Source organism: Equus przewalskii, chromosome 31, assembly GCF_037783145.1.
Source record: "Equus przewalskii isolate Varuska chromosome 31, EquPr2, whole genome shotgun sequence".
Lineage (NCBI taxonomy): Eukaryota > Metazoa > Chordata > Mammalia > Perissodactyla > Equidae > Equus > Equus przewalskii.
Window position 1 is genome coordinate 14,641,691 of NC_091861.1, and position 14,217 is coordinate 14,655,907.

Below are 14,217 nucleotides of genomic sequence, written 5' to 3' on the forward strand. Positions count from 1 at the left end.
TGTTGCCCCTTTTGGGGGGGGGGGGCAATAGGGAAGCTTCTGAATTTCCGAATAGGACAAGCCACAAGAAGTCACCTACCCCATATATATAAAGAGACTCTTAATATGAATTTTTCCAGGATATAAAGTCAGACTGCATCGGGATGTTCATATTGGGGAGCAAAGGAAGCTAAGACTGCATAGGCAGGATGGAGTCAGGTTATGGAGAGCTCTGAATGATTATGCTGAAAACTTTGGATGTTATCCTATTGACAACAGAGAATCTTCAGATGCTTATACACTAAAAAAAGACATGAAATAAAAAATGCTATTTTAGAAAAATTTATTGGATGGGGGTAAATATACTGGATCAAAGGACAATTGATTGAACAAAAAAAATCATTTTAGAGATTATTACCATTGCTCAGGGTTCAGGGATGGACATAGTGGAATTGATTTGAAAGACACTTGGAAGGATGAACTGAAAGAGGTTGGTGATTTTACACAAAAAAATGAAAAAAAGCCAAAGATTTAAAAAATTTGGACGACTAGGAGTAGTTTAGAATCATTGATCAAAATAAAGGCTGATTTGGACAATAAAGAAAGAAGCACATAAGGAAAAAAAAAGCCAGAAAGTTGAAGCAACCATATGAATCTCCACATCAGGTTGCATTAAAGCACAAAGATCATAAATGGAATATTCAATACAGAGGATATAACAGTACTATTAACAGCATCAGTATCAAGGCATACATCCTTCTGCATGTATATAACGGAAATACAAAAAAAGAGAGAGAGAGAAAAGTCCCAACCTAGAAACTAGGAAGGAAGAAAAGTAATTATTTTAGTCAAAGAAACGGTTTTGAGACAAGGATCAAGAGGTCTGAAAGTGTACCCCAGAGAGTTATTACAGGGGTACATTTTAACACCACAATTGAGTTTCGCGACCATTGCTGTGGTATACCAACACCTAAGACAAACGCCTGAAAAGGAGGCACTCCAAAAATATTCTCCAAATACTCCATATATACACACATCTCACACACACGCACACACACATACACACAGAGGCAGGTGCACAATGAAAGGCTGCCACTCTTCCTTTCCTTCATCATCTCAAATTAAAAGTGAGTAATCACATATTGAGTACTTGATATACGTAAGACATAGAGTCTCCCCACTTATGATACTGGAAAGATAGAGTTGAAAGAAATACACAATTTGGAGGACTTACACTATCTCTTAATTTATGCACTTTTTCACTTTATAGGATTTATCATACAAGTATGTTGTTCATCTCAACAGACTACTAATTAATTTTTGGTATATCAAGTTTACTCTTAAAAATTAAAGTATTTTCCTCCTGTATACAAATGTGATTTGATATGATTTTGAAAGAAAAAGTAGCTGAAATCATTTGTTTCTCTCAAAAAATACAGAAATTAAAAATAAAGTTTTATTAATATTAATGAGAATATGGGTTTTTAAAAAAATCATAAATAACTGAAAATCATTATCTCAGTGTCCATGTGAAAATTTTCACTACTCACTAAAGAAAAACATTGAAAACCTATTATATAAATGATGACATGAATATTATTTCTATAAAATAGATGTACAAATTTTAATTAAATTTATAAATTTTTATTTTCATTTTAACTTGAATATGTATAAACTACTAAAAGCCATTACTAAAACAAAATATACATAGTTATAAAATACGAGTTACGGATATATGTTGTATTTATCTTTTTATTAGCATATTAAAATAAAAAGCAGGGTAATATTTTCACTAATCCGGAAACTGTTAATAACCTATATTTCTAAACGTTGACTTTTTATGATTTTACAATTTTACAATTTTATCTGTAAGTCTGCTGCTCTCCAGGAGGATCCTTAAAAATTCTGGCTACATTTTAGAGGCAGTATCCTTTAATGAATCCAACAATAGGCCTTTGCATAAATCTACCAGTAGGTGGAGTAGATACCATAATTTATTACCCAAGAACAAGGACAAGGGAATGAAAGTCAGTTTATTCGGAATAAAACAAATCTGCAAATGAGATTTTCTTCAAAGGAAATATGTCCTATATGTGTTAGATTTAGTTTGACTGGTTACTGAATCAAAATAAATAACTTTATTAAATAATCAATCTTTGCAGGAAGATAAATTAAATTTACAAATGGAGGCAGTGTTTGCATTTTACTTATTCAAATCAACTAAAATTAGCTTTCTTTTCATAAAACTTTTACAGGGACAAAGATTTTTTTGATGTGTGCATTTAATAAGGGCGCTAAACCAAATCCTGTTTTACAGGTGATCAGGTGCATAACAAATAGTATTTTCTGGGAAATATAATTGACTAATCCTATTATGTCTGTAGCAACAAATTAACCTTATTACTACTAGTAAATGGTGATTGATTATTTATGCAAATAAGTTACCATGTTCAGCTTTCTGATTGAAATAAACATATACAAAAGGTGCTTTAATATGACTTGAACTTTTTAATTAATAAAACCCTGAGGGGTCTATTAATTCATTCATTGCAATATTAGTTATTTACTTGTGTAATTCCTATTAGCGCTAACATATTTACTTGCATAAAGATGAGATAATTAATATCAGTAAAAATTAGTAATAGATTTTAGCACTATTTTAAGATACACATTAGATTTGTTCTAAAAATGGGCTTAAAACTGACTTTAAAACTATGTTATCAGTATGAGTATGTCAGTATATCAGCATAATTGTCCTACAATTATTAACATATTAACACATGATCTGATTTATTATCTATATGTGAATTCACAAACACAATTTAGGCTTATGAAATTCTTCACTTTTTCAGAAGCATTATTTGAATTAATGCGTTATTTCTACTCATTTAAGTTAAGCTATATTAGAAATATGAAAATTAGTGTTCTAGAGACTGTATTAATATCATTCCTAAATTAATGAAATCACCAATAAAGCAGTGTTTCTCTCCTTGCTAAAAGTGTTATTAGAATTATCCCATTTAAGCAGGTCAACAAAACTGTTCCTATCCTGACATACTTGTTATAAAAATCATTTATACTTGAATATTTATTCAGTAAATTTTCAAATATCTGCACAAATTGAGAGTTAAAACTCACCCAAGACTTTCAAAATACTCAATTCACATTTGGCTTTTATTTTCTACTTAAATGTGTATTTAGTATAGTTTGAAATCAAAACTCTTAAAGCAAGCAATGAAATTAATCTGTAAACATCTGAGTCAGAAACATTTTTTAATTTGCAGCTTAATTTCTCCCCACTAGCCAAGTCATGCTGAGAAAATCAGTAATAATACTCAAACTGAAATATGTATCTTTCATTCTCTGAGTCTTCCTTAGGTTAAGGAAAGTATTTAAAGTTTTTTATTAAAATAAAATAGTAAATGGAATTAGTAAAATCATAAATATAAATGGTGGCTAATTTCAGTGAGACTACCTGTGTAAAGTGTAAGGGGGAGTGGCCAAATTCCTTTCACTAAAGAAATTTGTTTACCATCAGTCTGAAATTAGACTGAATGCTCCTTGTGGTTAAGGATCATATAGTATACACTTCTATGTCCTAGTTCTAGTAGAGTATCAGAGGTTGTAGGTACTCAAAAGCGTGTCCTTTAGAGAAATTAACTGTGCATTTTAAAGTTAAGATCTATGTTAACTCTATTAAACCTTAGAGCTGTTTGTCTCTGTTTAGGTAAGGATAAATTATTGTATATTTTTGTTTAGGTGAAGATGCTTTACAATTGTGACTTATAATAATAGTTTTAAAATTTAACCATTTTTATATCATGATGAAAAATGCTGATCTAAAACTAAGTAAAACAAATCTGGCATATATAAGGAATAAGACACTGGAAATTTCCAGTACTATCCTCTCAGTGCAACTAATCCCCTGCCCACAGTAACCAGATGAGACTAGAATGATATCAATATTCTATTTTATTACCAAAAACAAAAAGAAAGTTTGCCTTGGGAACTAGAGCGTCTCCATAGGTTCAAAGGGCTGTCCTGTTGTCTCTAGTTACTTGTGATCAAATATTAAGATCACCATGACAATATATATCAACTTGCGAGGTCCAAAGGAAAATCCCTGATGTTTTTATAATATTCCTCTCTAAGGGAGGTGATTTGAGAACATCATTTCCTCTCTATTTGCCCTCAGGTCTATGAAGCCAGGTGTAAAACGGGGGTGGGGGAGGAGACAGCATTATAACGATTTCTGACTAATTTCCATTAATCACTAAAGGAAAGCAAAGAAAGGAAATGAAAAAAATGAATGTTTCCAACAGCTAAGACAAATAGAAGAAAATGAAAGTGTAGAATCTTAGTTTATCCTTGACAGGTTAAATCCTAATAATATGATTGTTATCAATTACTCCATGCTCTCTAAGGGCCTGGCAGTATTTTAAATATATTACATTTAATCCTCGTAATGTCCTTTCAAGGTGCACAGTGAAACAGGCTCAGGCAATTCCAGGTAATCTCCTAACATCTTACCCTAAGTGGGGGAGCTTGGATGTCAACTTAGCTCTGTCTGATGACAATGCCCATACTCTTTCTACGGTAATACAGCACCTCAAAAAATAATCATTTTATTGGATGCCAGGGATTTCTGGAGACAAAGGATCATTAAACTAAAGTTTATATGTCCATATATAAACAAGAAGAAAAATGGGCCAAAGCATTGACAGCTTGTATTTGTTAACACAAACATAACTAAAACACAATGGAAATATTATTTGAAAATTCATGAAAGTCCGTGAGTCAAGTCACATGATCAAGTTTGTGAAATAATTTCTTAAACCAGGTGCTTAATTTTAAAACTGAAATGAAATCAAAATAGTTAAAGAAATAAAGCTTATAAAGTATCTACCATACTCTCTGGCATATAGTAAAAACTCTGGATATTTGCTACTATGTTATTTTTATTAGTAAAACAACTATGTCTTTATGGACTTTCTAAATTATTTCACTACATACTCAATATCTAAATAACCACGGATAAAGCAGAATTAATCAATGTTTCAGTTAAATCTGATTTCACCATTTTAAAACTTGCTTTCTCTAATACACTACTTATCATAAATATAAACAGCACAATTAGACCTTAGATTAAGAAAGATTCGAAGTATAAAGAGGGTTCAGAGTTATCAGAATAAACAATTGTACCCAAGAATTATTATCAAGTTTAAAGAATTAAAGAATATATTTATAGCCCCCTTAGTTTCATAAAAATTCAAATTACTAATAACTAAAGTTAAAAGAATTGCTGAAAAGAATTATTGATTTGTAATTCTATTTTTTAAAAAATGTAGCCCACCAATCATACAGCTAACATTTTTACATTGTTATGGATTTCATAATAAGAAATGGAAATCCTTTGACTTTCTATTTTTAAAATTATCTTTAAATTATTGCCTAAGTATTTAGAGTCGAAAGACCCCGGTTTGAGTAAGAGATCTCTGACTGCCAGCTTTGCGTCTGTAAAGCAGTCGCATAATTATCTCTGAATTTCAGTTTCCTGACCTGATAAATGAAGATAAATCAGCTATCCAAATCCAAGTAAATATTAAGAGAGTCATCACTGTGGAAAAGTATTGTCATCAAGACTAACAAATAGAGGCTAGGGGTGCAGAGGTCTCTGTTCCAAAGGCACATGGCCAGTCCAGTACTTCACATGTTTCTGAACTTGGCTGCCTCTAAGGATGACATTCAGTGTCAGATGTCACCCTCCACCACTGAGCCTTGGCTTGCTCATGTCTGAGACATCTGACAACGTGACTCTGGCTAGAACTATGAGACTAGACTTGAAAGTCTATGAGAAAGAATCAAAACCCAGAAATTGCTAGTTTCCTGCCTAATGCTCAAGTAACAAAACTCATCTCAACTCCCAAATTCATGCTTTTTTTTAACTGTATTTCTTTGTGAGCAGAATATTCAACACGTGATGTATTTTTTCTTAGCAATCATGGCAAGATCGGAGGCACTGAAATTTTACTGTATAAGAAAACAAATTTCTAAAGTATTCCAAAGTCCACATTTGTATCTCTAAATGAAGATGTAATTGCTGAGGAAGTTTTGTTAAAAGCTTTACCTGAAAACTGGCATTAAAATTTAGAAAGGGTGCGGGAATGGTTTTAATCTCAACGTTAGCTCAGTGAAAAGAGAAAGCAGGAAAGAGCTGGGTTTAATAACCTCTTAGTTCTTGATCAATTCGCAACACAACAATAAGCCACTCAGAATGGGCTTTGAAAGCGAGGTGATGCCCTTCGTGTTGTGTTATCACAGTGGCAGATCACACTGCGGACGTGGACCTTTCTGCCAGTGTCGCAGAGGCTGCCTCTATGAAGCTGCTGTCACAGGCGAGTTTGGTGCCTGCGCGCACCTGCACAGAAGCACGAAATTGAACTCGAAGTAGTGTCTTTGTGATATCTTTTCAACAAGTCATGTCCCATTCAGCCTGCTAGTTTATCTCTGTCAGGCGAGGGGCCCCAGTGGCTTACGGGAGCTGTCAGGCACAGGTAGACCAACCTGCTTTGTGCTGAGGAGGTAATGCATCTTTCGGGCTTGGTAATCTCTTTTCTTCTCTTCCCTTTCCAGGGCGGCCTTCTTCTCTTCTCTCTCTTTCATCTCTGCAAACTCCTCCAGCGCATCCCTGTATCAGAACAACCCGCAGTTATTTCTGATACTGAAAATCTGCTTGCATTTTAATTCTTTCATTGATAATCAAGTAAGTTTCTTAGGGGCAGCCATCACCCACAACCGTCAGAATACGCACATTCTAGGGGAATCTTTGCAATCTTTAAAAAACATGTGAGTGATTTCTCAGTGGTTAAACTTTTAAAATCAAATATCTACATATTATAATTAATTCAATAGCTGAGGAAATGTATCAATGCAAAGTAAGTAAATTATTGTATGATCATTTTCTTTGGTTGAAGATTAACTATTTTAGACATACTTAAATATCCCAAGGAAACATCCAAGTTAGTATTTCCTTTAAATTTTGATTTTGTATTTACAAATCTCTAATCATTTATTTTGTATACTAACTAATGGGCTAATTTAAAAAGTGTGACACGCTTTTATACATACACTTAATTTATTGTAAGTTTACTTCAGTTAACAGTTCAAATAGTATCAACATGATTACATACATTATTTTGCACTTGAAAGGTTGACATTTTGTCCAATTATATATATATATATATATAATAAGAATAAAAGCTAAATTAGGTGAATAAGTTCACAGCTTTCTAAGTATAATAAATTCCATTAAAATGAAACTTTTTCATCATTTCTATGTGTGTATCTGAGAATTTTAAACAAAAAATAAGTTTTTAAAATGTGCTATGTGAAAAGCAGCTGCTAAATATGGAAAACAAACCCAAACAGGGAAAAATAAATCCTTTATTTTCATAGAACAAATTTAACAATTCATGTTAAAATAATCTTTTGAAATTATTTTTTATTCTTTTAAAATAGATATGTAATTTAGTGTCTAGTTCTACAAGTAGAATTTTAAGTAAATCATCTAAGCATTTATGTGAAAGATGTTAGGGGAAAGTTGGGGAGAATTCCCGAAATAAAAAAAGATTCTCATTTCTACTTCAATGTCCAGAAATATTTTTGTTGCGATTTTCTGTTCAAAGCTACTAATACAATACTTCATACAAGGTTACTTATGAAACACACTGACGTTTAAAAATCACCATGCTATGCTCTTGCAACAGAGCAATTTTTTTCAACATAAGATTAAATTGCAAAATAAATGAATTACTTGGAGTGGCACGGCCCTCATTTTGCCACCCTTCTCTTGAAAATTGCTTATTAATATGAAAAAAGGAGTCAGAAAATAGCCTGTTTTACTTTATGCATAGTATTTTGGGGGCTTCTGCGCCCACAGCGCTGGGCTAGCTGCACATTTAGATTGTGTTGGCAAGCTGGTACAATGACCTCTCTGACCTGCATCTCAAGGCTATTATTAATCGCTAAGTAACCTGGTAAAGCCAAACAAATTTGTTTCCATTGAAAGGATCTCTATCTGTGTCTGAGAATTTGTTCTGTACCAAACAGACCTCATTAACTGTGTCCATTTTTGACAAAGAACTAGGAGTTAGAGGGATTGGTGACCTTTCTTTGTCCTTAAGGTACAAATTTCAAGGCGGTTACATATGAATAAACGAGAATTTTTACCAGGAAAAATAACAATCATCTGTTACATAAAAAAATGAATACACTGTTAATTTTCATCTTTACTTTTGATATTATGTAACAAAATAAATATTTCCTCTATAATTTCTCTTATAAGTCTTTAAGATAATTTAAAATAACCAATGAACTGTCACTATAAGGATAATTACTCAGATATGCATGTATACAATTTATGTCACTCCAAAGATAATTACAATAATTTTCTGAGCAATAAAATAAAAAAATACTTCTACAGAGAAGTTTATGCTCTCTAAATGATTTAATGAATACGAAGAGATCTTACATAAGAAAGAAAAAAGGCTCTATGTAATTGAACACACACGTGAGCAGGTAAGGTATAAAGAAGTACATAGGACTGGATACAAAATCAAAACTGTAAATTATTTGAAGTAGTAAAAACAGTCCCTCTTCAGGATATGGAAATGGAAAATAACAGTGTGTACTGGGGAGCTTGTCAAGGAAAGCTGAAAGTGAGACACATGCAAGAGAACATCAGTTTCTAGCAGATAAAGAAAACACACAGTAAACCCAGCAGAAACTGGGGAGCCCCAAAATAAATCCAAGAAACTTGACAAAACACTAGAAAAACGAATTTGGGGTAATCTCAAAACATAAAAGTAATTAATTAAATAAATTCATACAATTATTTTAAAAATTCAATCTTACATTCCTAATTGACTTATTGCCCTACTTGAGAGTACTCAGACATGTTGAACACCAGTTATATTTATGTCAAATTTTTTTTGTTGAGTGACCAAGTAGAAAGAGCTGAATAAATTATTTATTCTTGATCTACAAGTTTTTGTTACATCAAGAGGGCTGAAGCTATAGCTCAGTGTAAAGGATGTAATAAAAAATTATGATCCCATTAAAGATTAAATGATGGAAACCATTTTAAATAAGATTCTGTACAAAATTATAAAAATTATCCACTTTTTATCCAGGGATTTTTTTTAAATGCAGTACTTTTAAAACACTGAAAATTTTTTTCCAAATAACTTCAGGTTGTTTTCAATATATTTTTTCATTTCAGGTATATTGTCTTATTCCTATTCTCAGAAACGCAGTCCTGTGATATATATGGGATAGGTGTTACTAATTACCCTATTTGACAAATATGGAGACACAAAGAGATGAAATGACCTACTCTGAATAGCAAATCAGTTAATAGCAGAGATGGCATTAGAATTCCCAGATTTGCAGATTCTCTAACTCCAGACCAAGCCGTAGTCATCCTGATACAAGAAATACTATGCAGAAGATACTTTTTATCGACTGAACCACGCATATTTTCTTTTATCTGATGATTCTGTTTTCTACTATATAGTTAAAGAAACCTGAGTAAGTCCCAAGACTTCCTGAATCAGTTTTCATATGTACAAAGCATTTTGTGATAGTAGTTTAAAAATAAAGGTATAAAATCAAAATAAAATACTTATAAATAAAAGAAAAAATTTTTTAAATTACTGACCCTTTTATAAAGTCTTGCATATTTGAGTAGATCTTGCTAATGATATTTATAATGAGAACAAAATAATTACATATGCTAATAATGACAGAAATAATAAAAAGAATAATAGCCACTTGGAGGCAATATAGAAGAGCAGTTTATAGCATAGACTCTGAAATACCACTTGTTTATAAAATCTCTGCTGTGCTGCTTACTAGCTGTTTAATCCCTGAGTCTCAATATCCTTATCTATAAGATGCAAATTAGTCGTATTAGTATCTTCTTCATCAAGCTATTGAGAGGATCAAATCAGTTTATCTATGGGAAGCCCTCAGAGGACGGCTGGAACACACAAAGCTGGTACCTAAGTGTTAGCTATTTATGGACTGTTTTCTCTAGCCAGGGACTAGGCTATGTGCTTCATCTACTCAACGGGACAGGAATCTTTCATACTTTCTCAAATTCCCTCAACAATCCCCTCCTTTCTCAGTCCTGGTCAATGTGGACTTTGTGGATGGAATTCCACAATGCAGAGAATCTGGCTTCCTAAGAGACATGGGGTACACCTTGATCAGAGGCAAACGGGAGATGGAAGAGAGCCATGCAAACAAATGGCCTTTTTCCTGTCTTCCATGGACTACTTTGAGAGGTCTCCTTGCCAGCCTGTGTGGCTAATGACAGCAAGCACACCTGGGGCACTGTGTGGAGTCACCGTGGGGTTCTACATAGAGTGGTGGCCAGGGCTGCGGAAGCGCATCATATCACATTCCTCCCTACAGGACTAAAGCACCCAGTGCCCCAGATGCCGTGAGTGTTGGCGGCTGAAAGTTCACAGCGGTACCCTACTGGAGAGCATCAGCTGCCCCCTCCCCCACTCATGTGCATCCCATGACTGGTGACTGAGAGAATACACAAGCTCAGAGCCTCTGTCTCAATTTGGGACCACTCTACAGACACATCCACATCCCACGCTTCCCAAGATTGGCTGAGTGAGACCTCTGAGGCAGTTCAACTTCCCCCTCTGCCCTCCTTCACTCCTTTAGAGATGTTATTCCCCAAAATGCCCCCCAATAACACTCATGAACCAAATCAGAGCCTGTTTCCATCTATGACACTTCACTCCCCTTTTTCCTCATCCTCACTGCCCTGGGCTTGAACCATCCTAATAAAGTATTAGCAATTTAATCCTTGACTTACGTTCTATTTCCAAGAGGTTCCTGGCGAAGACCTAATATGCATTACCTCAATTAATCCTTCCACCGTCCTCTGAGGCAGGTATTATTACTCCCATTTTCTAGATTGGGAAATGAGATTCAGAGGTTACATCTCTGCCCAAACTCTCAAACTAGAAAGTGGCAGAGCTAGAATTTGAATCCAGGTCTGACACCAAAATTCACGCCTTTGAGCACAACACTACACTGAAGTCATGTATTTTGCCCAAATCCAATATTTTATGTAGATATTAATACTACCTTTTCCTCTGAGAAGGTAACTTTGAATACTGTAGTATCCATATTATTTTCCCAAAGTACACAAAAGGAAAAAGCTGCTCTGTTTTGGAATAATTTAAATGATCCGGCACTACTTTCTTTCCTCATCACATCATAACATTCTAACTGGATAGCTGTTTGTGACTATGCAATATACAAACTTTTGCATTTGCAGCCACAGATCTCCTCTCTTCCTTAAGATGTGTTTTCCATTAGAAAACATCTTTTGAGTATGGAAAGAACGCTAAGGTACATTATACTAATATATAAAAAGAGACTGAAACTGAAAAGATGCTTAAAAGCTGATTGGCACAACCCAAGTAAAGAACACAGACCCACAAGGCCTTACAGGATCGGCCTGCTTCTCTCTCCATCTCACTTTATGGCACTTCCTCCCGTGATTACTATGCTTTAGTCACAACGGCTATATTTCATTTCCTAGCAAACAATTCATTTCTACCTCAAGGCCTTCACTTACACTGTATTTTCTGCCTTAAACTCCCTTTACAGCAATCTGAATTCTTCTCCCACTATTATTCTCGCTCATAATACTGTAATTTTGTTTTTTCCTCTATAGAAAGTAACAAATATAATAACCATATATTTATGGATATATTTGATTACTTAATATGTCTCACCCACTAGACAGCAAACTATATAAAAATAAAGACTATGTCTATTTTGTCCATGTTTATTTGAATGAACAAGTCAATAGATTTTTCTTTGAAAAGACAATCCTAGACAGTGGGACCATTATGATGGATACAAACTGTTTTAAAGAATATACTCTACTGTCTCTAAATGAGTATGGAGGTTTATGTATATGAATGATGATAGGAACTTGAGAGAGGTGCCTGCAAAAAACAAGTACATAATCCTGCTCAGTCCTGAGCCCACAAGAAAGCTAATGATTACTTCCTATCATGGGATAATTCATGTTTTCTTGTGTTTCACATCTTTTCTCTTAGCACAATGACTTTCCTTTTTCTTTTTTCCTAAAGTCTTTTTTATAATGTTTGTTTTTTGTGGTTTTTTTTGGTGAGGAAGATTGGCCCTGAACTAACATCTGCTGCCAATCTTCCTCTTTTTTTCACTCTCCCCAAAGACCCAGTATATAGTCATGTATTCCAGTTCTAGGTCATTCTAGTTCTTCTATGTGGGATGCCACCACAACACGGCTTGATGAGTGGTGTGTAGGTCTGTGCCCAGGATCCAAACCAGTGAATCCCAGGCCGCCAAAGCAGAACATGCGAACTTAACCACTACACCACCAGGCCGGCACCCAGCTTTTCTTTTTAAATTGTTTCTCAATTTTGCCTAATGTCTGAGCCAAAGGAGAAAAATAATATATTTCCATAAACTATCTTTTTGAGAAAAAAAGAGCACTCTGCTCAAAATTAAATTATTTTCACAAATAATATTTATAAGATGAAAAATATCCAAACTCATAATTGCAATTTGGGAATTATTCTCTCCTATACAATAATGACTAAATTATTCACAGTTTAATATGTGTTCAGCAGACTCATGTAATACTTTATTTACCATAATGAAAATTATTAAGATGGCCATCTATGTCATTCAGAAGGGAGCTATTTTGCTATTCTGTCAGGTTGTCTTATTCATTTCAAAATATAGAACAAAAAAAAAATCTGTGTTAATAATTTTTATCTTCTCTTCTTTGTAAGTCCAGAACAAAAAAACAAAAATCTCTACCCTTTCCTCTAAAAAGGTTTCACAGATCCCCTTAACAATAGCTAAATTCTAACTGTTCCCTCTCGCATAATCCTTTATTTCTCTTTTCTATGCATATTACATTCTACAGTATATTACAGCTGTACACATGCACCACTTCCTGCTTTTCCCTTCCTACTAAGCGCTGAGGTCCCAAAGGTCAGGATTAAGGTTTATTTATTGATGGGCCTCTCCCAAAGTATTTGGCCAAATATCTGATATAAATTAGATGCTAGCATTCTTTTTAACTATTTCTCAACTGATCAGTAGCGCATTTCATCACTTCTGATGGCTTCATTAGAAGAGAGAAGAAGCCACATGGAGAAAGCCTCTCTTGGGAGTTGGGTGGAACCAGGACTCTGGTTCTTTGCCTAGGACAGTGGTTCTCAGAGGGTGATCCCTGGAACATCAGTTTCACTTGGGAACTGCTGGAAATGCACATTCTCAGGCTCCACCCCAGACTGACTCAATCAGAAATTCCTGAGGGAATCTCCTGCCTGCTAAAGTTTTGAGGAGCACCAGTCCACGGCAATGAAAACTGTCAGCTCTGCTGAGGAATTAAGACGATTCAATTCTACTCACTAGTATGACATCATGAAGAGATGCAATTATATTCAGTTAATAACCCTAATACAAATATCACCATATTAGCTAAAGTGGTACAAAGTACTACAAAGGAGACAGGATATGTACGTCACTTACTTTCATAGAAATCATAATTTGGCAGAGAAATAAAAAATTACATAGACATTGTTTTAAAAGCATAAATGCCCAAAATTTCAGAGGAAACTCCTAACAATATTACATAATTCCTCAAATAAAAAAAAATGCCTTCATCTGCACTATCTTCAAGAAAAAATAATTCTAAGGAAATAGATTTAAACAATTCCCTAGAGTTCTCACAATGTTTTGATGGCAAAGACAGCAATGTGCTTCTGTTGTAAGGAGATTTCAAAATAAAAATAGTTGAACAGGATTAGTTTCTACTGTGGTATATTATGACAAAAGTATTTTAGTTAAATTTATTGAATGTGCTTAATGTTTTATCTCTAATAATTGTCCGCTCTCAATATGTGCATATTAATTTAACCAAATAAGTAGCAATAAAAGGAAAAAGAGAAGGCTATGTAAAAATACTAACCACGAATAAAGCCAATTATATGATTGGACTTGGTGTGTGAGATCCAAAAATATTTTGAGACTGACTAAACCTTAGACCAGATTATCTGGAAGTCATTAAGATACCCAAAACATCTGCATTAGAAACAAAAGCTTCACTTTAACTCAATCAAACCATTTAAACCACTTATTTTATCT

General features: G+C 33.9%; 1 protein-coding gene across 2 annotated transcripts in view; it reads right to left on the reverse strand.

Moving 5' to 3' along the window:
* The window catches only part of SPATA17 (spermatogenesis associated 17), a 197,124-nt gene that overhangs the window by 99,554 nt on the left and 83,353 nt on the right, over positions 1–14,217 (reverse strand). For both annotated transcript variants that reach the window (XM_008526701.2, XM_070602487.1), the window contains one exon: positions 6,544–6,667. In XM_008526701.2, the coding sequence (XP_008524923.2) occupies positions 6,544–6,667 (124 nt within the window). The remainder of the gene's footprint in view (positions 1–6,543; positions 6,668–14,217) is intronic.